The 27,973-nt window shown below is 39.1% G+C and overlaps 1 protein-coding gene across 1 annotated transcript; it reads left to right on the top strand.

The window, feature by feature from the left end:
- The first annotated feature begins 751 nt into the window (after positions 1–751).
- CD53 (CD53 molecule) lies at positions 752–27,973 on the top strand. The gene is made up of 8 exons (XM_024253389.2): positions 752–903; positions 19,077–19,156; positions 20,030–20,218; positions 22,004–22,078; positions 22,639–22,734; positions 24,705–24,785; positions 25,861–25,944; positions 27,169–27,973. The coding sequence occupies exons 2-8, from the start codon at positions 19,094–19,096 to the stop codon at positions 27,238–27,240; spliced, it is 660 nt and encodes a 219-aa protein (XP_024109157.1). The 5' UTR covers positions 752–903; positions 19,077–19,093; the 3' UTR covers positions 27,241–27,973.

The raw sequence follows: 27,973 nt of genomic DNA, 5'->3' as shown, positions 1-27,973 counted from the left end.
CCTCTTTGAGCGCCTGTTTTCTTGTATATAAATAAGGATGTAACAGTAACTAGTAAGATTTTTATTAGGTGTTACCATTAATAAACTGAGGCTGACAGGTTGAGACTTGCTCAAGATCTCACAGCTAAAAGAGATAAAGCTGGAACTGAAACTCAGATCTTTGGCTCCAAATGTGGTGTTTCCTGTACTAACCAAATCATTTCTACTAGTGCCCCTGGGATTATGCCTTGGGGACTCACCTTAAGACAGTCTTGCTCTTGAGACAGAGAAGTCTGCAAATGGTGTCCAATTCAACTGAAGTCTAGAGACTGGCTGAAGCCAGACAGAGGGAATATGAGGAGGGGGCAGAGAATCTTCAGAAAGACATTCCAAAGTCTCGGGCCTAGAAAATGTTTAGAAATATTGGTTCTTGTGTTCCCCTCCAGTCTGTCTACCTGAATGGGAAACTGGTGGTGGGGCCAGGCATACTTATTTTTGAACAAATACACAGTTAATTCTGAGATGCCACCTTGATTGAGAAGCACTGTCCTTTTCTAAGCAAAAATCATTGCCAAAATTACCCTAGAATCCACCACTGCTCACAGATCTGTGCCTGAACCAACTTGGTTTTGAAGTTTTCCTTTGTTTCATGAAACTAGTTTAGGGTGGGCTGTGAGAGGAAGCTTCTAAAAAGCCACTGGGGAAGGACTAAATCTCTGAGACTGAAGAGGGCGGACTCAGCCTCACTTCCTCCTTCTTCTCATCTGGGCTTCCTGTCGTCACAGCACGATCATATTTTTTCACCCTTCACTTCTCCTTTTACACAAATAGCCCCGGATATCTGTGTTACCAGCCTTGTCTCGGCCACCTCAAGGATAATCACTAAATTCTGCCTAAAGGACTGAGGAACGGTGCCTGGAAAAGGTAAGGTTGATGACATTTTAACTTGGCTTGCTGTCTAATGTGGGGTAGGGCGTATTCTTAGGGGTCTCCATATACCTTTCTAGTAACCATAAAATCTCCGGCAATTTCTCTTTCACAAATATTTAGTGCACAAAGTAAAAAGGATTAGCAAGATCCTAGTAACATCCCCAAAGGCAATCAGGCCAGAAATACTTTTACTTAATCAGGTTCCCATTATCTAAATCTCTGAGTCGAGGCATTCACATGGCTTAATTGCTTCAGAGCTTGAATTACTCTGTGTAGTAATTCCTGATGCCTGGAGCTTTCTATGTGAGATGACATTGGGGAGATTTCCTATGTGCTCTGGTCTTCAGAAAATCGGTCTTGTGATTTTAAAGTGAGGAAAGAACCCACAGCCAGAGCTGTCTTTAGAAAGACAGCTAGAAGACACAGTTCTTTTTCATTTGAGAAAATTTCAAAAGTAAATTTAGTGACTCCCACTGTGGTTCTTCAAAGCCACTAAATAGAAAGGTGGCTAAAAATCAAAACACCAGGATGTGCTCAGTAACTGTATTTTAAAAGGTGAAAGCCAGACATCTCTAAAGGACGCATAGATTGTTGGCTTTTAAGGAGCAGGAAGCACATTGTGATCCTCAGCATTTCCCCAAATTATCCTTGGTGTACAAAACATGACCACTGATAAATGTAACATGAAATGTACGTATAAAATGCAATCCCCAAAACTTGATACTGCAGTAATTTCCAATCATGTGCTGTAACTAATGACTAAGGTTGCATGGACTCAGCAAAGTGTTAGCAGAGCTTTGGTCCTGACTCTCTGTGACCACCCTAGGAAACTGTATATAAGAGCTTTCTTCTTCCAAGACCTGTGAGAATTTCACTTGATTATGCCCTGGAGCAGAAAGGAGAAAGTTCTCTTTGACTACACCCACCCATCTAAGTATGAGGGTTGGGAACAGGACAGAGGGATCTAGATTTCCAAGAGGGGTGGGGACAGGGGAGAGGGCTCTAGATTCCCAAAACACCTCAGAGTTTATTGAGCCTTGTATTAAAAAATAAAAAGCAGTCTTTTAAATAAATTCACTTAATAATCAAGTGGTAGGTGCCTCCTGAGGCCAGGCACTGTGCTTTGGGAATTGTGGGGGAGGGAGATGAAAAGGTAGAAGGAGAATATTTGTCTAGCAAACAGTCCTACTCTTAAGGAACTCCCATGGGAGATAAGAGATATCATACTATGCATGTGCTTTGGAAGAAAGCTGAGAAAAAGCAAACTCCTAGCTTCTGGACAAACAAAGAGGTTTTGCTTTCTCAATCTTGAGGAGAATCTGTACTATTTTGAAATTGTGGTTGAATGGGAGCAAAGACTGAACTGAAACATTATTTCCTGTGATGTTTCCTGTGTGGGCCAGTTAAGAACATTTAACTTTTAAATGAAAGGATTGGGTACCTTTATATTCATGAGGAATGATTCCAAGTTCATGCCTTCACAGCTATGGTTACCACCACCTAAGTGACCTCACCTTTGTTCACTGATAAGAGGCACAAACTGGAAAGGACAAAGTCTGTTGGTCCTTGGTTTTTTGTGCCCTCTGATTGACCTCTGACTGCACAGAGGCCCTCGGACTCTGGTTCTCCTTTCCCACTCCTACCCCATGGCCAGATATGGCACTTGGTGCTGGAGATACAGGATAACAGAAAAGATTATCATCTGAAAGGAGTTGTAGAGTTTATTATGGATGACAGTCACAGCAATATACAAATACAGTGCAATGTGCTCTTTTCTATAATAGATGGAGAACGTGCACAAACTGTAGGAGGAGTTAGGAGTGTGCCAAAGACTCCCTGGAGAGGTGACTGGTGGGTTCACTTTCACAGAAGTATGGGTTTGCTATGGAGACATTCTAGACCAAGGGTGCTGTATATTCAAATTCAAAGAAGTGTGTACCTCCAGGCATGTTAGAAATGAGAGAAAGCAAGTGAGACTGCAGTGTAACAGACCATGTTTACAGAGCCACACGAAGTGGAAAGCCCTTTCTCCTACTTGGCATCAGAAAGTGGAGGGCAAGATCGCTGACCAGGCAGGTCCTAGATCCAGCTCTGGGTGGGGCTATGCCCACCATGTTCACACGGCAGAACTGATGGGATGTAGGGTTGAAATGAGGGAGAAGAGGCAGGTTTTTGCCTCCTCAACCTAGATTTTCACTTAGAGCAGAAGGAAGGGTGGAGCTTCTTGTGAGGTTACAGCCATTGTTTTCAGCTTAGCTTCTGTTCCAGGAAGTACTGCATTGATTCAGTTATAGTGGTTTGTTTTGCGTTCCTAGATTAGTCAGCCCAGGGCACTTCTTGTACCGAGCAAGCATCCACTGTGTGTAGATCACCCTGGGCCCTAGAGACTGGGCACCTGTCCTCAGGAAGCTCCTAGGACCCATCTGCCACTGCAGATGCAGGGCACTGAAGCAAAGTAACCCAGAGAAACCAGACAGCTGTGCAAAGCAGGACTCCAGCATGGCTGCTGGGGCAGAGGAGGGAAGGATTGGGCTGGAGGTTGGGTGGTCAGTTTGGGAAGGCTGTCTGGAGGTAGGTTTTGGGAAAGAGAAAGACATGCATTTGCAAAGCCAATGGATGACCACTCAGAGTAAAGGCCAGGAATCTCTACGCTGAGAGTTAGAGGTGAGTGCTCTCTCTTCATTATCCATTTCATAAGCACACAGCAGAATTTCTACCCAAGCAATAGCATCAATATGTCATAACTATGACCAAGAATTGTTGTAAAAGAAAATATGACACAAGCATACATTTTTATAATCATTTAAAAAGAGAGTGCTATATTCCAAGAATTAGAATATTGGTACTTAAAGCAAAGTTAGAGATTATTTAGATTCAAATAAAGTATCTAACTCACAATGAGAGCCAATAAATGTGAGCTGTTGCAACTGTCCAATCTGCTTACTTTTCAGGTAAAATGACTTGTCCAAAAATCATGAAATTACTTAATAGTTATTTAGAATATCTTCTGATTCTCTATGGCATGCTCTTTCTTCTACATTATACTATAGTCCCTTTTCTAAGAGACTTTTTTATTAAGTAAACATCATTAGACTGTATTCTTCATTTACATAAATTCCTAGTGCATTTTAACATAAGCAAACATAAAAATACAACTTAATTGTAAATGTAATTGATCTTAAGCTACTATGCTAGCAAACTAAATACTTAACATATATTTTATTTTCCAAACCTTTTTGTTTGGCCTTTTCTATTTCAGGAGAACTAGATTGAGGAATAGGGGTAAGAAATTATTTTAATGCCTCATATCTTTTAAAACTTGTTAAAGTAAATTTGAACTTATGGCTTACTTTATATCAGGAGCAAATAAAGGCATTCAAGAATTATTCCATGGTTTAGTCTTCTTAAAATAACTATTGTAGAATCTCAGTATTTATAACATAGAAGACAAATTGTAATGATTTTGAGATGAGAATCCCTTAGATCATTTATTTATTTCCCATCTCTTTAAAAAAATCATGACAAAATTCAGACTGATAAAAAGGTTGAAAAAATATTATGAAAAATTTCTAAATCCTTTTCACCCAGATTTCCAAAATATTAACATTTTACTTCATTTGTTTATTCTCTGGCTTTCTCATTTGAGATTAATTAGTAACTTGATTGATGCCCTTTCCCCTAAGTACGTTAGTGTATATTTCTACAAACAAATGCATTCTCTTATATAACGACTTTACAATGATCAAAACCAGGAAATTAACATTTATGCAGTATAATTAACAATCTATGTATTTTATTCAGATTCCACCAATTACCTCATTAATGTTCTTTATAGCAAAAGGAAATTTCTAGTCACTCATTGCCTTCAACTGTCACTTTTGTCTCCTTGAGTCTGGAACACTTCCTGAGTTTTTCTTGCCATTGATATGCTTGAAGAGTAAGGTCAGTTCTTTTTTAGAATGTTTCTCCATTTGGGTTTATCTGATGTTTTCTCATGATTAGATTCAGGTGATTTAAATTTTTGATAGGAATACCAACAAAGTGGCTTTCCTTATCCCACAGAGTCTTGCTTAATCTGAGCATAGCCAGCCTGCAGATACCATGGACAGGCCTCTAGCCGAGGGACCCTGATGTCAAGTTCTGCATATTTCTACCTAGGAGGACGGAGAACCTCTGATCTCTTGACTCTGTAACAGTGCTAACTGTTTTAGGTAACTGTTCCTGATTTACGAAGTAAGCTTATTAGAAGAGTCCCTGTCCCACCTCAGCTGTTATTAGTATCTTGCTAAGCTCCCACATGGGAGGAAGTGAGCTTCCAAGATCATCTGGATTTGTCTTTCTTCACTTTTTCTCTCCTCTTTTCTTCTTCCTTATTTCTCTCTTCTTCTATAAATCACCAAATCCTCTCCCCTAACAGCAGCCTAGAAGAAACCAAATTTTTATCAGATTACAATTTTAGGAAGGAATAAGATAACAGACATTCCTTGATTAGTTGATGGAGAGATGAGTGGACACTAATACATGAGAGTTGATGCTTTGGCTTCGTTTTATTTTACTCCTACTTCTTCCTCTACAACTGCTTATTACTCTTCAAAAGGACGTACAGCCATAACTTTGATTGCACCTCAGCCACTGCTCACAGGAGTTCAAACTACAGAGGCGCAAGCTGATGAAAAATGGAAGGTCTTCTCCTGGATGCTCAACACATTGCACCAAATGAGTTGGGAAGTAACAGGCACAAAACCAGAGCCTGGGACGGTGGAAAGAGCATGGGCTTTGGAGGCTGAAAGACCTTGGCCTTCACCCTGCCTTTGATGATTCTTAGCTGGGTGACCTTGCGCCAATCCTCGGCTTCTCTGTTTGCAGAATGGGGCTAATGACACCTAAGTTGTCAGGCTGATTTGAGGATTATAAATAAGACATTTATGAGGAACTTAGTATTTTGTGGGATTCAGTGAACTATCTATTATGTATCTAAGTTTGTTTGAGCAAGAAGGCCTAAATTTGGGAGCTCTCATTGGGGCAGATTTTCGCTCCTATTTAGAAAAACTTTTTCTTAATCACAGCCTCAGTTTTCTTTGCTAAGGAACAAAGACTGCCACAGGCTCTGTGTAGGAAGGGATAGGGAGCCGTAATTACCTTGCGAATGCTCTTGTATGTAAATTGACAAATCTGTATATAGAGAAATGTATATGGAGAAGTGTCTGGAAAGACGTTTGCCAAAATGCTAATGATGGTTATCTCTGGGAGGTGGGATTTCAGAAGATTTTATGCTTTCTTCTTTATACTTTTATTTTTTAAACGTAGAATTTTTTTTTTAAAGAAAGCATGCTTACATTTGCTTTCTATTGCTGGATTTTTCAACTTTTCCTAATAGGTTTGAATGGAGTAAGAAATGTGTTCTAATAATATATATTCTCAATCTTAGCTTACAAAGGTGTTTCTCTACCAAACACTTCCATTCACTGAAAGAAAACAATTTATGCATCTTAAAGAAACTATGCTTGCATTTGCCTTTTATTGCTGGGATTTTCCAACATGTCTTAACAGATTTCAGTGGAGAAAGAAATGTGTTCTAATAAAGTATTCTCAATCTTAGCATACAAAGGTGTTTTTCTACTAAACGCTTTTCTTCACTGAAAGGAAGTCTTACAGAAACTATACTTACATTTATTTATTTATCTTTTATTACTGAAATTTGAAATTTTCAGTTTGTCCTAATAGGTACTAATGGACAACAATGTGTTTTTCTTTATTGTTTGATTTATTTTCATTTTTTTATTTTTTTTACAAATGGCACACGAAACCTCTTTTTAAAAGGTATGAAACAAGCAAGGGATTATTCTGGCCCCGTGCATATTTTATTCCTAAAAATCTATTAGAACCTAAGGGTTACCTTTAGGAATGGACTGGTAGGTAAGCTCTGAACTTGCTCTTTCAGTGAGTATTCACTGAATAAGGCAGATACTCAGGGACTGAGCCATCCTGGAAATAGTATCTCATTTAGCCCTCAGAACAGCCTCTGAGGTAAGTATTAATAGCCCTATTTCAAAGATATAGTGAAAGATAGGTTAAGCAAGTTGCCCGAGGTCACACTTCTGATAAGTAGTACTACCAGAATTCAAAACTAGACCTGTCTGATTCCAAAGCTAGTGTTTATCAAACTGTGTTCCACACAATACTATGCTATTTGACCTGTTAATAAGTGATCTGCAACATAAAAATAGGTTTGTAGTTATATAAACATATTTTTCTCTTAGAGACTCACAGCGCACATTAAAATATAACAGGTTTTTCTCTTACACTGTTTTTTTTCTTTATCTTGGCTTTTGTTTGAGGAACACTTATTAATATCTCATAAGAGTAACGGTCTATGTAGCAACAAAGCTGTCTTATGTGGCTCCTGACTAGCTTGTAATATTGGATCAGATAAGGCTGAAGATGAGGAACTGATAGAAGTTCTTTTTTTTTTTAACTTAAAAAAATTTTAAAATAGAGACAGGGTCTTGCTATGTTGTTCAGGCTGGTCTTGAACTCCTAGGCTCAAGGGCTCCTTCCACCTCAGCTTCCCAAATTGCTGGGATTACAGGTGTGAGCCACCACGGCCAGCCTGATAGAGGTTCTTGAAGCCTCTATCCAACCTTAACCACTTCTAAGCTTGATTAAATTCAAGAGTAGATTACATGGTGCTGTTAGTACAGGTCAAAAAAAAGACAGCGATGGAATTAGAAATCCACAGGTTCTATCAGCTCAAGCCCATTGGAGGAAACTAAAGGGCAAAGCTGATCCCTAACCTCCATGTTGAGTTGTGGAAGGTAGCCACAGCTAAGTGCAGTTTGGTCACTCAGGTTTCCTGGAAACTGATGTTGGTGGCTTTTTGCATAGAACCGTGAGTCATGGGCTAAGAGTCATAGATTTTGACTGTGGGAGGGGTGTCAGTTCCTCTAGATGATAGTTGGAAGGGGTGGGAGGCTTAATCACTGCCCAGTAACAGTGAAGAAGGGGAAAGGGAAATGGAGCAGCATTGTCTCTGGGGCCCTTATGGCATGTGGCAAAAGTAGTGACAATCTTCACTAGGTGAGAAGATTTTCTTACTCAATTTAGTATGAGTCTAGAGAGGTAGAAAGTAGGAGAGGAAGGAAGAAGAGGTTCTTCTTCCTGTCTGTGAAGGAAAGAATCAGTAGGAATGTCCCTAAGTTTGTGGGTACCTAGCCAGCTGGTGCTCTGTGGACTATCAGGTTACATGGGCCTGAACTAATTTCACAGGATACCAGGATGTTGGGGCTGATGTGACTCTAGGAGGCATCTGGCTCAATTCCTTTCTGTTACTGATGGGTAAGTTAGTTATTTTCCTATGTCCAAAACATCAGTTTATTAGCAGACTAAAAATTCAAGCCCAAAGCCCCTGACTCTGCAGTGTCATGTTCATTCCACTACATCAGATAATTCTGAGGTAATGAGGCTTTGAGAATTCAGAGATGAATAGCATAGATCTTACCCTCAAGGAGCTCACATTCTAGTGAGGGAATAGTCACTTATAAAACAAAATGGTTAGTACAATGGCAGAGATACACAGGTATTACAGATACTCCTTAGGGCAAGTGAGGGTTGGGTGTGAAGACTTAGACACAAACAGAGAAGACTTCCTGGAAAAGTGACACATCATTAGGATGAGTAACTAACCAGAATAAGAGGCCAGAAAGAAAAGAGAAAATTTCAGCAAAGAAACCCATTACCAAAGTAAGGAAGGAAGCATTAGGACAAGGATTCAATATTGCTTTGCTAAATTTTAAAGTATAATACAGGGGGTGTTGCCATGAGTGTGGAGTGATGGACAGGAGCAAATTAGGAGGGGCCTTTGACGTAAGTGCACATGCATAAATCCATCACCACAGTCAAAACACTGAGCATATGCATCACTCACCACAGATTGTTGTGGCCTTCTGTAATCCCTTTCTCTCACCCTTCCCTGCTCCCTCTCTACTCACCTCCTGCCCTCCCCCACCTTCATCCTCAGACAATCATTGATCTGCTTTCTGTTGCTATAGATTAGTTTTCATTTTCTAAAATGTTATATAACTGGAATCATACAGAATGTACTCTTTTTTATTTAACCTCTTTCACTCACCGTGATTATTTTTACATTCATCTGTGCTGTATAGGGTAACAACAGTTCATTCTTTTTAATTGCTAAGTAGTTTCCATTGTAAAATTATACCACTATTTATTTATACATTCACTTGTTTATGGACATTTGGGTTGCTTCCAGTTTGGGCTATTACAAATAAAACTATAAAACTATGAACCTTCATGTACTAGTCCTAGTATGGACATATGCTTTCATTTCTCTTGGGTAAATACCTAGGAGTAGAATGGCTGGATCATATGATAAGTATATGTTTAACTTTGTACAAAACCAGCAAACTGCTTTTGAACATGGTTATACCATTTTACATTCCCACCAACAGTGTAGAAGAGTTCCAGTTTCACTACATCCTCGCCAACACTTGGTGTGGTCAGGTTTTGAAAACATTTTAGCCATTCTAAGAGATGTGGAGTGGTATCTTTCCATAGTTTTAATTTGCATTTCCTTAATGACTAATGAAGTAGAGAATTTTTTTCCTGTGCTTATTTGCCATCCATATAGTATCTTCTTTGGTGAATTGTCTGTTTTGATCTTTTGCCCATTTTAAAAATTGGATTGTTTATTTTCTTACCATTGAGCTTCAAGAGTTGTTTTTGTACTCTGGATACATGCCTTTTATCTCCTGTGTGATTTGGAAATATTTTTTCCCTTCTGTGCCTTGTCTTTTCATTCTCTTAACAGTGTCTTTTGAAGAGCAGAAGTTTTTAATTTTGAAGAAGTCCAATTTATCATCTTATTGTGCTTTTGGTGTCTTATCTGAGAACTCTTTGCGTAACCAAGGTTGCAAATATTTCCTTCTGGAGAATTATAGTTTTGGATTTTACCTTTAGATCTATGATTCATTACTAGTTACGATTTCATATGGAGAGAGGTATAAATGCAAGTTCCTTTTTGCATATTAATGGACAATTGTTCCAGCACCATTTGTTGAAAAAAGTATTCTTCATTCTCTAATGTATTAATTTTGTATTTTTTTGAAAATCAGTTGTCCGTATACATATGGACTCTATTTTGTTCTCTTGATATATTTATTTAACACCAGTGCTATGCTGTCTTTATTGTTGTAGTTTTATAGAAAGTAATATAATTAGGTAGTGTTTGTACTCCAATTTTGTTCTTTATCAAACTCATTTTTACTATTCTAAGTCTTTTGCATTCCCAAATGAATTTTAGAATTAATTTTTTGAAGTCTACAAAAAATTCTGCTGTAATATTGATTGGGATTACAATCTATAGATAAATTTGGAAGAACTGACATCTTAAAAATATTTAATTCCTGGTAGATGGACGTGGTATATCTCTCCAGTATTTGCATCTTTTCAATTTCTTTCAGCAATGTTTGTTTTTAAGTTTTCAGTACAATTCTTTCACAACTTTTGTCAGATTTATGCCTAAGTATTTCATACATGATGCTATTGTAAATGATACTTTTAAAAATACTTGATTTCTAATGGTTACTAGTGCATAGAATGCTATTATTTTTTGTGGATTGAATCTTGTTTCTAGCAACCTTGCTCCACTTGCTTGTTAGTTCTAGTAGTATTTTTGTAGATTTATTTAGATTTTCTACAAAGACATTCATGATATCTGTGAACAAAGCCAGTTTTACTTTTTTTCTTTCCAGTTTGGATGCCATTCTTTTCATATTTCATTTGCACTGCCTAGACACTCCAGTACAATGCCAAATAGAGTAGTTAAGAGTAAACAGACTTATTTTCTTCCTTATATAAGGGTAAGGCATTTGGTATTATACCATTAAGTATGATGTTCTTAATTCTATGCCCTTCATAAATGCCTTTTATAAGTTTGCATAAGCATTCTTCTATTCCTAGTTTGCTAAGAGTTTTCATCAGAAATAGATGTTGAATTTTGTCAAATAAATTTCCTGTATCTATTGAGAAGATAATTTATTTTCTCTTTCAGTTTGTTAATATGATTAAGTACTTTTTTCAATGTTAAAATAACCTTGCATTCCTGAGAGTAGCCCCATTTGTTCATAATTTCTTATCATTTTTCTATATCGTTAGATGCTTTTTACTAAAATCTTGTTTATAATTTTCACATCTTGTTCTGAGGAACATTGGCCCGTGGTTTTATTTCTTGTAATATCTTTCTGCTTTTAGTATCTGAAAAGTCTGGCCTCACAGGATAAGCTAGAGAGTGTACCCTCCTTTTCTATTTTCTGGAAGATTTGATATAGAATCAGTATTATTTCTGCCTTACATGTTTAGTAGAAATCATCAATAAGACATCTGGACTAGCAGTTTTCTTTATGGGAAGATTTTTAAACTCCAAATTCAGTTTCTTATTAGAGATAGGATTATTCGGGTTATCTGTTTCTTGAGTGAGATTTGATAATTTGTGCCTTTCAATGAATTCATCTATTTCATCTAAGTTGTATTGGCATGAAGTCATTTATTATATTGACTTATCTTTTTGATATCTATAGAATTTGTAGTGTTGTTCTGGCATTCCTAATATTGATAAATTTTTTTCTCTATTTTAAAATTGATTACCTGTGTATAAGTTTATCAATTTTATCAGTCTTCTAAAAGAGCCAACTTTTGTGGGGTTTTTAAAATTGTTTTTCTGTTTAATTGATTTCAGTGTTTATCTTCATTATCTACTTCCTTCTGCTTATTTTGGGTTTAATTTGTTATACTTTTTCTAGTTTCTCAAGATGCAATCTGAAGTCATTAATTTGAGACCACTCTCCTTTCAGCTATAGACATTTAGCACTAAAATTTACCCCAAAATATTGCTTTAGTGACATTCCCACATTTTCAACATGTTTTTAAAGTTTTTCTCATTCAGAATTCTAATTTTCTCTTTGATTTCTTCTTTCATCTATGAACTATTTAGAAGTATGCTATTTAGTTTCCCAATTTGAGGAAATTTTCTAGGGATATTCCTGTTATTGATTTCTAATTCAATTCCTTCTAAATTTGTTGAAACTTGGTTTATGGTCCAGAATGGTCTATCTTGGTAAATGTTTCATGTAACCTTGAAAAGAATGTATATTCTGCTGTTGTGGGGTGGAGTGTTCTATCACAATCAGTTAGTTTAAGTTGACTGATGCTGTTGTTCAAATATTTACTGCTTTTCTGTCTACTGATTCCATCAACTATTGAGAGAAGGATATTGAACTATTCAAGTATAACTTATACTTGTCTATTTCTTCTTTCAGTTCTGTTCATTTCTGTCTCATAAATTTTGACTAGGTGCAAAAACACTTAGGATTTTTATGTTCTTTAGCTCAATCAGTTCCTTTATAATTATAAAGTAATCTTCTTTATCCTTGATAATTTTTTCTGTAATAGTGTTTGTTTTAGTCTAATATAGACACTCCAGCTTTTTTTTCCCTTTTATTAGTGTTAGTATGGTATATCTTTTTCCATCCTTTTACTTTAAAATGTATTTGCTTCTTTATATTTTAAATGTATTTTTTGTAGGCAACATAATTGGGTCTTGTTTTTTTAATCCATCTATTTATTCCTGCTTCATATTTTAAGTATTCAGACCATTTCATTTACTGTGATATTGGTATGGTTGGGATTTTAGCATATTTGTTTTTTATTTGTCTCATTTTTCTATTTGTTCTTTATTTTTTCCCATTTGTTGTTCCCCCTTTTCTCTTTTTCTGGCTTCTTTTGATTAATCGAGTATTTTTTAAGATTTTTACCTTCAAGTGAGATTTCCACTTTACATATAAGAAGCTCACAGTAGTATACTTCCATTTCTCCCTTCCCAGTCTCTACACTATTATTATCATAAAGTTTACTTTTACATTGATTATTAATGCAATGCAATATTGTTATTATTTTTGTTTGAACAGTTCAGTACCTTTGAAAGAGATTTGGCCAGGCGCAGTAACTCACGCCTGTAATCCCAGCACTTTGGGAGGCCGAGGCGGGCGGATCACAAGGTCAGGAGATCGAGACCACGGGGAAACCCCGTCTCTACTAAAAATACAAAATATTAGCTGGACGTGGTGGCGGGCGCCTGTAGTCCTAGCTACTCAGGAGGCTGAGGCAGGAGAATGGCGTGAACCCGGGAGGCGGAGCTTGCAGTGAGCCGAGATCGCGCCACTGCACTCCAGCCTGGGCGACAGAGCGAGACTCGGTCTCAAAAAACAACAAACAAACAACAACAACAAAAAAAGAGATTTAAGACGAGGTGCAGTGGTTCAAGCCTGTAATCCCAACACTTTGGGAGGCTGAGACGGGTGGATCACCTGAGGTCAGGAGTTCCAGACCAGCCTGGCCAACATGGCGAAACCCCCTCACTACTAAAAAAACAAAAAATTAGCTAGGCGTGGTGGTGCATGCCTGTAATCCCAGCTACTCAGGAGGCTGAGGCATGGGAATTTCTTGAACCTGAGAGGCGGAGGTTGCAGTGAGCCGAGATCACGCCACTGCACTCCAGCCTGGGTCACAGAGCAAGACTTTGTCTCAAAAAAATAAAAATAAAAATAAAAATATATTAAAGAGATTTAAATAACAAGAAAAAAAATATTGTGCATTTATTCCTGTAGTCACCATTTCTGGTGCTCTTTGTTCCTTTGTGTAAATCTGTAATTCCATCTGGTCTCATTTTTCTTCTACTTAGAGGATTGCTTTTAACATTTCTTGTAGTATGAATCTACTGATGAGGAATTCCTTCACCTTTTGTATATCTTAAAGTCCTTTTTTTATGTTAGTAAAATGTATTTTTATTGGGTATAGATTTTTAGGATGACAATTTTTTTTTCTTTAGTGTTATAAATGTGTTGCTCCACTTTCTTCCAGCTTGCCTGTTTTCCAATAAGAAGTCTGCTCTTATCCTTACAATTGTTCCTTAGTCCATAACATGTCTTTTTTTCCCCTGGTTGTTTTAAGATTTTCTTTTTATCACTGTTCCTTGAGTACTTTGATTATAAAGTACCTTAGTGTAGCTGTCTTCATGTTTCTTGTGCTTGGAGTTCATTGAGCTATTGAGCTTCTTGGTTCCTTAGGGATATTATTTTCATCAAATTTAGGATTTTATTTAGTCATTATTTCTTCAAATATTTTTTTCTCTCTCTTCTCTCCTCAACTTTAGAGACTCCAATGACATGTATATTAAGCCACCTGAAATTATTTCTCAACTCATGATGCTCTGTTCATTTAAAACATTTTATTTTCTGGCCAGGCATGGTGGCTCACACCTGTAATCCCAGCACTTTGGGAGGCCGAGGTGGGCGGATCACTTGAGGTCAGGCATGCGAGACCAGCCTGGCCAACATGGTGAAACCCTGTCTCTACTAAAAATACAGAAATTAGTTGGGCATGGTGGCACGCGCTGTTGTCCCAGCTACTTGGGAGGCTGATGCAGAATTGCTTGAATCCAGGAGGTGGAGGCTGCCGTGAGCCAAGATCACGCCACTGCACTCTAGCCTAGGCAACAGAGCGAGACTCTGTCTCAAAAAAAAAAAAAAAAAAAAAAAAAAAATATATATATATATATATATATATATATGTTTTTTCTGTCTGTGTTTCTTTGAGGATATTTTCTCTTGCCGTCTTCAAGTTCGCTAGTTTTTTTCTTCAGCAATATCTAATCTGCCATTAATCCAATCCAATGTATTTTTCATGTCACACATTGTAGTTTCATCTTTAGAAGTTTGATTTGAGTCTTTTTTATATTTTCCATGTCTCTATTTATGTTTATTTTATTTTATTTCGAGACGGATTCTCGCTCTGTCACCCAGGCTGTAGTGCAGTGGCCCGATCTCGGCTCACTGCAAGCTCCGCCTCCTGGGTTCACGCCATTCTCCTGCCTCAGCCTCCCGAGTAGCTGGGACTACAGGCGCCCACCACCACGCCTGGCTAATTTTTTCTATTTTTTAGTAGAGACGGGGTTTCACCGTGTTAGCCAGGATGGTCTCCATCTCCTCACCTTGTGATCTGCCCGCCTCAGCCTCCCAAAGTGCTGGGATTACAGGCGTGAGCCACCGCGCCCAGCCTATTTTTTTAAAACATAGTATCTGGCTTAATGGCTTTACTAATCTAACACCTGGGTTGGTTTTCATCTATGGCCATGTTATAGGTTGTACTTTCTTGTTTCTTGCATGCCTGATATTTTGAGTGAATCTATGTGTAAATTTTACTTTGTTGGGTGCTAAATATTTGGCATTCCTATAAATCTTATTGAGCTTTGTTTTAGGATACACTTAAGTTACTCGGAAAGTGTTTAATATTTTGGGCCCTTACTCTTAAGATTTGTTGGGTAGAACAGTGTTCAGTCTAGAGATATCTGTTCCCTATTACTGAGGCCACATCCTTCTGTGTACGCTAGCCTGTGAATCTTGGGGTTTTCCAGTCTGACTGGTGGGAATAGTCACTGGTGCTGTGTGAATGCCAGGCACTGCTCAGATGGTACCTATCCTTGGGTAGTTTTGTACATGCAGGTGCTAATCTGGACTCAGCTAAATTCTTAGTAGACACTTTGGTAGACTGAATAATAGGCCCCAAATATGTCTATGCACCTGATAGGGCAAAGATGACTTTGAAGTTGTGATTAAATTAAACATCTCGAAATGGGGTGATTATCCTGGATTAGCCAGGTGGTTCTTATCTAATCATATGGGCCCTTATAAGAATGAAGCAGGAGAGATAAGAGTGGAAAGTAGCAGATGTGATGACAAAAGCAAGAAGTTGCACGATGCAAGAAAGGAGATAAGGAATGCAGGTGACTTTAGAAGCTGAGAAACACAAGGAAACAAATTCTCTCCCTGAGCCCTTAAGAAGAAATGTAGCCTAGCCAACAACCTGAATGTATACTTCTGACCTTCAGAACTGTAAAATAATAAATTTGCGTTGCTAAGGCACAAAGTTTGTGGTAATGTTTTAGCAGCAATAGGAAACTGATGCAAGCACCAGCTGCGAATCTCTGGGGTTTGCTCTCTGTGCACCTTTCTTTTGTACATTGCTGTGTCCTGTAAACCCTAGCTGACTTGGTCTCCTCAAAATCTCAGCTCTGCCAGGCTCTCCCTCTATGCTCCATGGTTTGGAAACTGTCTGTGAATATAAGCTGAGGCAGTCACAGGGCTCACACCATTTATTTCCCATCTCTCATGGGTCCGTGTCCTTCATTGTCTTACATTCAGTGTTTTGCAGACCGTTATTTTATAATCTACATTTTTTAGCTGTTTCAGGTGAGGGGGTAAATCTGGTCCCTGTTAATCCATTGGCCAGAGGCACATTTCCCAAATATGTGATTTTATATTTTTATGTTAAGAAAAGGAAAATGAAAAAGGTGAAATGAATTTTAATAACATTTTAGTTAACTCAATATGTACAAAATACTGTAATTTAAAAATGTAATCCATATTGAAAAATTACTGATATAATCCTTTTTGTACTAGCACATAGTAATTCAGACTAACCAGATTCTAAGTGCTCAAAGCTGTAGCACAGCTCTAGGGTACAGTGAATCATGAGAGTCCGTGTTTAGCTGCTCAAGGGGACTACATTCATTTGAATGTTTCAGCTTTAATGTCCTCCACCATGAAATATTCTTTGATCAACCCAGCTGAAAATCTTTGCATTTTCATGACCTTTGTTACTGTTCTTTGGGACTTGACATATTTTATCTTTTATTCATTGATGTAGCTTGTGCAAAGGGCAACAGGAAGGATTCTCAAGAATTTGGAAATGAGGACTGGCAAATGTCACATTCTGAGTTAATTTAATTTTTTAAAATTCTAGATAAAATGAATAAGATTATTTATTCATAGATGTGTCTTACTCTATGAGATATTTTGTCAGTGTGATACTGATAAAGGGCTGCGAAACACTCAAATTCATCATTCACTCCTGATAAACAGAGTAGTTCTTTAAGACTCAATAATCGGCCGGGCGCGGTGACTCAAGCCTGTAATCCCAACACTTTGGGAGGCTGAGGCGGGTAGATCACCAGGTCAGGAGTTTGAGATCAGCCTGGCCAACATGGTGAAACTCCGTCTCTACTAAAAAAAAAATACAAAAATTAGCCGGGCATGGTGACGGGCACCTGTAACCCAGCTACTCGGGAGGCTGAGGCAGGAGAACGGCTTGAATCTGGAAGGTGGAGGTTGCAGTGAGCTGAGATCATGCCACTGCATGCCAGCCTCGGCGAAAGAGCAAAACTCCATCAAAAAATAAATAAATAAATAAATAAATAAATAAATAAAGACAGACTAAATAATCGACTAAATAATCATGGGTTCAATTTATTGAGTACCGGTCTTGCTGTATGCCAGTCTGTGTGATAAGATCATTTAATATTCACATCCACCCTATAAGGGATAAGTGTTGGCCCGTTTTACATAGGAAGAAATTGTGACTGGAACTGTTAAGTTGATGTCCAATTCTCACACGGCTGTTTAGAGGCATATGTAAGAGGAAAATTCAAGTTTGACCCCAAAGCCTGGGTAGTAAATCATCACACTTTACTTCTGATATATATTCAAATGCATTTATAATCTAATTTATTTTATTTTAATTTTATTAAAGTAATGATGTAGATTTAAGAATAATCCTGAGGAGTAAGACAAGAAGAAAAAGGGGGAAAAGAACACAAAGTAAAGGAAAAGGGTATGAGATAGATACAAGTATTTGGTGTTTACAACAGAGAAATTCACTTTATTGTGGAAGAGAAGTAGCTCATCAGGCTTATCTACAGCCTGGATGAACTATTCCCTCAAGACCATGTGATTCCCGGGTACCTTGAAACTGCAAAGAAGATACTATGGATTGCACAAGTGACCCATGCACTGGAAAAGGCATAATTTTAATGGAAAAAAATCACTGCCTCAACATTCTGCTTGATATATCAGTCCTGTGCACAGTTTTAAAAATGAGTCACTTTATAGAATATCATTACCTCTGACAGAAAATTCAAAATTCTGGCCAGGTGCAGTGTCTCATGCCTGTAATCCCAGCACTTTGGAAGGCCAAGGCAGGCGGATCACCTGAGGTCAGAAGTTTGAGGCCAGACTAGGCAACATGGTGAAACTTCGTTTCTACTAAAAATACAAAAATTATCTGGGCATGATGGTGCATGCCTTTAGTCTCAGCTACCTGGGAGGCTGAGGTGGGAGGATCACTTGAGCCTGGGAGGTGAAGGTTGCAGTGAACTGAGATTGTGCCACTGCACTCTAGCCTGGCTGACAGACTGAGACCCTGAAAGAAGAAAGAAAGAGAGAAAGAGAAAGAGAAAGGAAAGGAAAGGGAAAAGGAAAAGGAAAAGGAAAAGTCAAAATTCTGTATCTGGATTTCTAGAATTGAGGACCAGACATTGGACATTGATGTCCTCACTAAGAAAATTATATTCTAGTTGAAAAAATTAAAGCTTACATTGCTATCTCTTTTTACTTCCCCATTGCATATTTGTTGGCTTGTTTTATCTCTGCTGTAAGACTGTTATCTTCTGGAGGATAGCTACTGCTTAGTCATGGTTGCATCTTCCACAACATCTAGAACAGAAAATATAAATGTTTCTGCAATAAAAGAATAAATGAGGCGTGGATATGTTCCCCCTACTTTCATGTGGAGAAGTTTACTGATCAAATGTAGTATGTACATGAATCACAGAGTATTTAAGAAACTGGCTGATCAAGCTGTTGGCTTTCTTGATGGCTGATTGACCAGTCCATCCCGACTTCAAGGGCTTAAGTGTCCAGGCACTAGTTGCTAATGCTGCAGTTAGAGCTAAAGCACTGGCCTGGTCTCTGTCACTGTGACTCATCCTCTTCTAAGAATGGCTCTATTTTCTTCTACAATACTTAATTCAATGTTAAGCATTGTTGGCTTGCTGAACTGGACAAAAAGTGAATGTCTAAGATGAGCCAGTTGGTATTTCAGTTCAGAACTAGGAAAGCGGAGAGTTTGGGGAAACTTTCCAGAGGAGAGCCATAGCTCAAACCCAAGGTAATGCTAGAGATCCCTGAACATTTGTGCACTCTGATCTCTGGCTACCTTACAGAGCCAGGTAACTTACTTTCTTCTTCCTTATTCCTTAGGGCAAGAATATCACGGCATGGGCATGAGTAGCTTGAAATTGCTGAAGTATGTCCTGTTTTTCTTCAACTTGCTCTTTTGGGTAAGTGTGTCTCTTCTGAGCATGGTTTAGCTCACCTTTACCCAGTTAAGCTCTCCTCATTCCTCTACTGAAGAGGCTGGTGTGGGGTAAAATGCATGCATGTTTGGGTCATGTCCAGCACAACCATCCTAGAAACAAAGGAGTAATAATTTTTCCCCTCTTCCTGCCACAGAATAAACCTGCAAAATTGAAAGGTACTAGTGCAGTTATTAATGGAGGTGCTGTTTCTCTCTGAGGGCTTTAGTTTACTACTACTCATAGCTAACATATATAGGTGAGAAACCTGAGACTGTGCTCTGGATATTGAGTGCCTCTGTTTTTCTTGTCTTTTTTTCTGGATTCCTTGAAACAATAAGTGATTGAAAGGAAAGTCACCCTTTCTGGGGAGGTTTCACTGTACAAAATTCAGCAATTGAATTTCAGATATAGGATGGGTTGGTACTTGTGTATATGAGAAGATTATTATAAGTTTGGCTTCTCTAGTTTTCTGCCTACCAAGATGAGCTTCCTCAAGCAGGGCATCTTCTCTACATGGTCATGGTTTCTACAGGGAAAGCCATGTGTGAGCGACTGAAAAGATAAGGAACAAGAAGTTAGACCTATATATGGTGAAGATATTGTGTGGCTCACAGAAGTGATCTTTCCTTGGTATCTGGAAATGGGTAGGAAGAGTTGTGAGTAGGTCTCCACATGAGAAAGCTGGGATTGCCTCTCCAATGTAAGCATGGAAAAGTTTGGTAAAGAAATTGTTCATGAGACTCTTGATTGAGCCAGTTAAAAACAAAGTGATTCTGATCTCAAGGAAGTGAGAATATGAGGAGATACCCAAGAACCACATTTTGCTTCAGGATGTTGTGGGATTCTTCCTTTCAGATCTGTGGCTGCTGCATTTTGGGCTTTGGGATCTACCTGCTGATCCACAACAACTTCGGAGTGCTCTTCCATAACCTCCCCTCCCTCACGCTGGGCAATGTGTTTGTCATCGTGGGCTCTATTATCATGGTAGTTGCCTTCCTGGGCTGCATGGGCTCTATCAAGGAAAACAAGTGTCTGCTTATGTCGGTGAGTCCTTACAGCAGATGTGGTGCCCCAAGTCGGGGAGATGGTGCCTAAATCCCAGGCAAGATGTTTCTTGGTAGATCACTTATAGGCACAGAAAGATCATAGGAAAATGAGATTGGTACCTCAGATCAGCCAAGTCTGCCCAGACCAATAGTATATTATGTAAGACTAGGGTCCCATGGACAGGTGAAAGAGGGCATTGCTATCCCCCTTGTAGCCATTTTTACACTGCTAATAATGACTTTTGTCATTATTATAATTCCCCTTGATAGCATTTTATTTTTTCTTTATGACTGGATGAAATCAGGTGTCATCCATCTTCTGAAATCCTCCTCATGCTAGCTATTATTATGTACTTTCAGATTCTGACTCAGAGTCGCTAACTAATGGAAAATAATTTCTAGACTCTTTCCTCCCCAAATGCCAAAGGATGCTTCCTTAACTCATATCTGCACAAGATACTCCATAGAGAGATCCAACTTAGGTGAGGGCTCTGGCTGCAGCCATTGAGGTCTAATGTGAGAGATGCTAGAGCCTTTTGCATGTTCCCTATCAGGTACTATCCTGAGGAGTACCTTAAGGCTTAGGTTTTGCCTGTAAGCACAGTGCCTGTAGAGCACTGAGCTCTACATTTCTCTAGTGTTCCCAGAACAGAGCTTGGTATAACAGTGCCACTCTACCAATAGGCGTGGGTTTCTAATCACCTTGGTTCTTCCTTAAGTCATTTGGTTGATCTTTTTTCCATTATGGTTCAACATTTTGGTGGTGGTTTTTTTTTTTTTTCTTGTTGTTGTTGTTTTGGAGATGGAGTTTCACTCTTGTTGCCCAGGCTGGAGTGCAATGGCATGATCTCAGCTCACCACAGCCTCCGCCTCCCGGGTTCAAGCCATTCTCCTGCCTCAGCCTCCCGAGTAGCTGGGATTACAGTCATGCACCACCATGCCCGACTAATTCTGTATTTTTAGTAGAGACAGGGTTTCTCCATATTGGTCAAGCTGGTCTCTAACTCCTGACCTTAGGTGATCCACTTGCCTCGGCCTCCTGAAGTGTTGGGATTATAGGCGTAAGCCACTGCACCCAGTCTGTATGGGTCAACTCTTAAACTGGAGCCAAGAGAAAGAATTTTAAAAAAAGTCCCTCTTCTCAGATAGTTCTCAGACTAATGGCAAAGGATGGAAGATAGCAGACGGGGGTAAGGTAAATGTTTTAAGCAGTCAAAATTAATGTTGGGGTAAAAAAGGTGAAGGAGAAGGAATAAGTGAAAATGTTTTCTGTTGTGTGTTATTAGCATAAAAGGAGTAAGCATTGAAAGCTGGAAACAAATATGAGTTAGAACCATGGCTAGGACCCTTCTTTCCACCATTGTACAGGGCTCCCCTCAGCCACTACCAGCAGTCCTCCACCCAGAGGTATCCCTGATCTTGTAGAAAGGACCAGGCCCCAAATGATCTAGTTTACCGACCTTTTGCTTAACTGCTTCAATAGGCAGATGTCAAAATTGCTTAACTTATTCAACAGGTGGTGTTGTGTATGTATTATGCATGTAGTGCTCTGATAGGCACAGCAGGTAGGAGAGAGCAAAGAAGACAGTTGATCTGCCCTCTAGAGTCTAATTGTAGAAAAAGAACACATTTTCACAAAACAAAAGAAGGCTTACAACGGCCTGAGGAGGCAGAACAGGAACATCCTGTACGTGCGCAAACGCCCCTGGACGCTCCCAGAGCTGAGTGGGAGTGGGACGAGAATGGGGATCAGTGCGGTGATAATGTATCTGCTTTGTTCCAGTTCTTCATCCTGCTGCTGATTATCCTCCTTGCTGAGGTGACCTTGGCCATCCTGCTCTTTGTATATGAACAGAAGGTAAGTTATAAAGACAACAACTCATTGTCTTAATACTGAAAGTGGGGAGTATGCAGTGGAGAAGTTGGTACAAAATTACAAAATAAGTCCTATAATAGAGATAGAAATGAAGTGGAAGGATAGAGGAAACAGAGTAATTGTAATTGGGGGGAGAAAAAATTTGTATGAAAGAGACTGTATCTGAGTGGTATCTTGAGAGGTGCCTGGAAAGAACAGTAAAACAAGTGTCTCTTCCTCTACTTGCTTTCCTCTGTGTATTTGGCAGGAGAGAATGTCTGCCTCAGTGCTTAAGGATAGTCCTTGCTTTAATTGACCCTTTTCCTCCCTTGTAAAGCCAGAGCTCTAGAAGGAAGCAAGCCTACTAAATACTTCTTCCTTCAATGCCACCTCGTGCTCAGCATGTATGCCCATAGATAAACACCCTCCCCTCACCCTTAGTTCTGAGGAGACCATTTGGAAGGGAAGAGCAAGTGGAACCACTAATCTATACTGGAAATTCCTTATTCCTTGAACTCACCTGCTTTTTACCATGTCTCCTCTGCTGGAATGTGCCTACCCAGCTGAATGAGTATGTGGCTAAGGGTCTGACCGACAGCATCCACCGTTACCACTCAGACAATAGCACCAAGGCAGCGTGGGACTCCATCCAGTCATTTGTGAGTACAGGTGGAATCCTCTTCAGATCAGCCCAGACTTCATTTTCAAGCCTAAATCCTTGGGGGCTAGTTCCTTTTTCTGGAAGTTTCAGAATCTAAGGTCCACATCCCTGAATCCCAGAATAATGCCTTGGCTATCACAAACATGGGAGCCAAGTAATTAGTCTGATAAGTACAAAGTTCTCTATATTCTCTTTCATCGTTTTCTAACATGAATAGGTTTATTATCTAAGTTCTACTAGGATGTGAAGAAGACCCAAACACAGCAAACTGGATTAGTTTATGTATTTTCCAAAATTTTACTGAAAACAGCATTGTATAACACAAGAAATTGCCATTGAATTCCTGAGTTGCCCAAATCAGGCTTGTTACCTAGGCCACCAACACCCCATTCTTCATGCACTGTTTCCACCCACAAACGTGTCTATGTATATGTACAGCATATACAAGCTCTGCGTTCCTGACATGATGTGTTGGGAGATAAAGATGGAGCCTTGCGCCAGTATAATCTATTTGTGTCTCAAAACAGTACCACTATGACCGCACGCCAGCTTAGTGTGGAGTAGAAGAAATGGCACAGGAATTACAGCCTGGAGACCAGAATTGGGTAGCCCTGGGGAAGTCACTTAACTTATTTAGATCTCCAATTCTTTATTTTTTCAATTCAGTTTAGAAAACTTTTTATTATATAATTTTTAGAAATATACAAAAGAGAAAAACAGAAAAATGAATCTCCCAACTCTTCAATAGTTAACATTTTCCAGTGTCATCTCATCTAATTCCCCACACTTTTTTTGTTAGAATATGTTAAAATACTAGACAATATATTATTTCACCCACTAAATATAAAAGAACTTCTTTTTAATACACCTAAAATTTTATAATTTCTTAATACCACTAATAAAGTCTATACTATGCAGCCATAAAAAATGATGAGTTCATGTCCTTTGTAGGGACATGGATGAAATTGGAAATCATCATTCTCAGTAAACTATCGCAAGAACAAAAAACCAAACACCGCATATTCTCACTCATAGGTGGGAATTGAACAATGAGAACACATGGACACAGGAAGGGGAACATCACACTTCAGGAACTGTTGTGGGGTGGGGGGAGGGGGGAGGGATAGCATTGGGAGATATACCTAATGCTAGATGACGAGTTAGTGGGTGCAGCGCACCAGCATGGCACATGTGTACATATGTAACTTACCTGCACATTGCGCACATGTACCATAAAACCTAAAGTATAATAATAATAATAAAAAAATTAAAAAAAGTCTACAATTAAATTTCCCTAATTTTCTCAAAAAACTTTAATTGACTTGTTCAAATCAAAATCTTAACAAGGCCTATGTGTTTATATTTGAATGATAGGTCTCTCTATTTGTCTTTTAATCTATAATAGTACACCTCTTTGTTCTTGCTCTTTGTGGAAAGAAATTAGGCTATTTGTCCTTTAGACTTCTCCACTCTCTAGATCTGGCTAGTTGCTTCCTCGAGTATTTTGGTATCAGGGAGTCTGTGTCTCCCATAAGCCCCATGAACTTAAAAGTTTGATGTGGTTTTTGTTTTGTGGTAAGATTGCCATAGCTGTCACTTCCTGTTGAATCGTGTAAGCAGGTACATAATATCTGATGGTCCTCTTTTCTGTGATCTTAAGACTGGTTGGTGGGTCCAGGGGTGGTCAGCCTAATCCCTCCATTATGCAGTCCCTGGGTGCCTTATTCTTGATCTGTAAAATGTGACTAGATTAAGCACAGGGGTCTCTACTCCACAGGGATCTTACGTGAATGAAATGGTATAACAGATTAGAAAGCACTTTGTTTTAAGGAGCCCATAGCAATCAGACCAATTCTGGACGTCTGCTATAGAGTCAGATCTGAAGGGCCCACCTTTTCCTCTAAGGTCCACAGCCTTTTTTCACTGTTGACTTTCTAACCATCATCATTTTGGGGGTTTGGCTTTTAGCTGCAGTGTTGTGGTATAAATGGCACGAGTGATTGGACCAGTGGCCCACCAGCATCTTGCCCCTCAGATCGAAAAGTGGAGGTAATTTTGTCAGCAATGTTTCTGTTATTGACCTCTTTGTTTAAATGTTTAATTACCTTGGAAACTGCAGTCATAGAGGACCTAGACTTTCTATTGAAAAACAGGGGACCTTGAATAAAAGAGAGGCCAGGGCAACAACCTTGGGTAATTAGAAAAATCAGAAAAACATATGAACAAACTCATTTAGACTAGAGACACTGTGATTGATCTTGCTACACTAGACTATTACATTAGAGGGGAACAGTTACTTTTGTGTGAAAGTAGGAGAGGGTTGTGTCTAGATATTTCTTAAGCAAGAAGTAGGTCTCCTTATGGTTAAAAGTAAAATGTATAGGGTTGAGATAGAAAAGCTTCTCCCTCTCCCTCTTTCTCTGCTCTTCTTCCTTGGAGATGGCAGAATCCAGCCCCTTAGGGAAATGAATCATAGGTGAAGGAGTAAGGAGTTGAGGGAGACAAAGTTAGTGGAACTACTGACACAACCTGTCCAATTAATTTGGACCTCCAGAATAGGCTCTGAGAAGAAGCCACAACTATCTTCCAACTAGACCAAATCCCTGAGGTCTTGTCTCCTCATGTTATCTGCTCCTGAAGGGGTTTGGAAATCTCCAGGATTTTTCAGGTTTGTGGAGAAAGACTAGGACACCCATTGACCAGCAACTGCCCTGGCGTTTGGTAGGGCTATGATGGATTTACTGAATGTTGAAGCAGAAAGTGAAATGCAAACCAATTTTAGTATTGCATGCCCTATGTTAATCTCTGGTCAGCACTGAGTGTTCAAAGACAGCAGGACGTCGGTTGCTGACCTGCCTCTTAGAAGCTAGTTTAACTCAGCGGGTAAGGATCTAGGACTTCTACATTAGTTACCATTGTAATGATAACAACACCAGAAAAGTCTCTAGTTTAATATTTCCCATGTTATGCCTGTTTCTTCATTCATGTAAAGAAAATAAAAATATAATACCTAAGTCTCTTTGTATTACATAAAGCAAAATGCAAAGCACTGTATCTTCCAAATACTCCTCTTGATATGGTGGAATTATAGAGTAGTATCATTTGTAACTGAAATGTTTTCTAGGGCTGCTATGCAAAAGCAAGACTGTGGTTTCATTCCAATTTCCTGTATATCGGAATCATCACCATCTGTGTATGTGTGATTGAGGTAAGAGCTTAACCATAGGGTTATTGTGAGGATTACATGAGTTAAGTCAGGTAAGGTTTCAGAATAATACCAGGTACACAGTATTTACACAATAAATGTTAGCTATTTTTACTAGTATCTGAATTCCCCCAGCCAAGTAGCAAATAATGTAATTAACAATTTGCTTTAAGGTATATAGAAAATGTGCTATAAGAACATCTCTCGGCCGGGTGCGGTGGCTCACGCCTGTAATCCCAGCACTTTGGGAGGCCGAGGCGGGTGGATCACGAGGTCAGGAGATCAAGACCATCCTGGCTAACATGGTGAAACCCCGTCTCTACTAAAAATACAAAAAATTAGCCAGATGTAGTGGCAGGTGCCTGTAGTCCCAGCTACTTGGGAGGCTGAGGCAGGAGAATGGTGTGAACCCGGGAGGCGGAGCTTGTAGTGAGTGGAGATCGCGCCACTGCACTCCAGCCTGGGCGACAGAGCGAGACTCCGTCTCCAAAAAAACAAAAAATAACATCTCTCTGGCCAATTCATTCCTCAGAGATATGAGTGATTCACATGATTCACAGTCAAACAAAAAGCCACCAAGCAGAATCCCACTGTGATCCCTCCTCAACTGGTCTGAAAAATACGAATTGATAAAGCATTTCATTTGAAAACCTGATCTTGCATGTTAAGGGGCTGATGACGAAAATTGTAATCAATTTCCTCTTTGTTTCTGTGCTTAGTTTGACAAGTGATGGGTGAATTGAGGGTAGTTTTTTGTCCTTTTTAATAAAAAAGGACAAAAATAATGTGATATTTCTAACATTTTTCTACCCAAGTGTTGGGTATATCATAGATTAGTTAAAACTCAACCAGGAAGCTCAGAGAAAATGATTTTTCTCTGTTTGGAAACAAAGGAGGCACAGAGCATGGATAGAGATAACTCATTGCACAGTGTTCAGTGAGCAGAATATGACCATCCTAGCAGCAGGGCTTCTGTGACTTCCTCAGAAGATAAAACATGCTCCAGTACTTTACAGCCTGTTATCTTGTCATCATTGACCCCGTTTCTCTCCCCACTGCTATTCTTTAACTAAAGGAAAGAGCTCCTGAGACAGACTTGAAAGTAACGGTTGGAAGGGTGGTTTCAGTGTAATGGATACATTCTTTTTCTCAGAGGCCAATCCCAGGCATTGTGAAAGAAATGGCTTTTCTTATGAAGACTTCAAATTTTCCCAACTCTTTTCACAGGTGTTGGGGATGTCCTTTGCACTGACCCTGAACTGCCAGATTGATAAAACCAGCCAGACCATAGGGCTATGATCTGCAGTTGTCCTGTGGTGAAGAGACTTGTTTCATCTCTGGAAATGCAAAACCGTTTATAGCATGAAGCCCTACATGATCACTGCAGGATGATCCTCCTCCCATCCTTTCCCTTTTTAGGTCCCTGTCTTATACAACCAGAGAAGTGGGTGTTGGCCAGGCACATCCCATCTCAGGCAGCAAGACAATCTTTCACTCACTGATGGCAGCAGCCATGTCTCTCAAAGTGGTGCAACTAATATCTGAGCATCTTTTAGACAAGAGAGGCAAAGAGAAACTGGATCTAATGGCCCAAGATCAAAGGGTGAACCCAGGATATGAATTTTTGCATCTTCTCATTGTCGAATTAGTCTCCAGCCTCTAAATAATGCCCAGTCTTCTCCCCAAAGTCAAGCAAGAGACTAGTTGAAGGGAGTTCTGGGGCCAGCCTCACTGGACTATTGTCACAACCCTCTGTTTCTCTTTGACTAAGAGCCCTGGCTACAGGAATTACACAGTTCTGTTTCTCCAAAGGGCAAGATCTCATTTCAATTTCTTTATTAGAGGGCCTTATTGATGTGTTCTAAGTCTTTCCAGAAAAAAACTATCCAGTGATTTATATCCTGACTTCAACCAGTCACTTAGCTGATAATCACAGTAAGAAGACTTCTGGTATTATCTCTCTATCAGATAAGATTTTGTTAATGTACTATTTTACTCTTCAATAAATAAAAGTTTATTATCTCAATCACAA

The sequence above is a fragment of the Pongo abelii genome, chromosome 1 (assembly GCF_028885655.2).
Source record: "Pongo abelii isolate AG06213 chromosome 1, NHGRI_mPonAbe1-v2.0_pri, whole genome shotgun sequence".
In the NCBI taxonomy this organism is placed as follows: Eukaryota; Metazoa; Chordata; class Mammalia; order Primates; family Hominidae; genus Pongo; species Pongo abelii.
The sequence above is the reverse complement of the archived record's forward strand: the minus strand, read 5'-3'. Positions and strand labels throughout refer to the sequence as shown.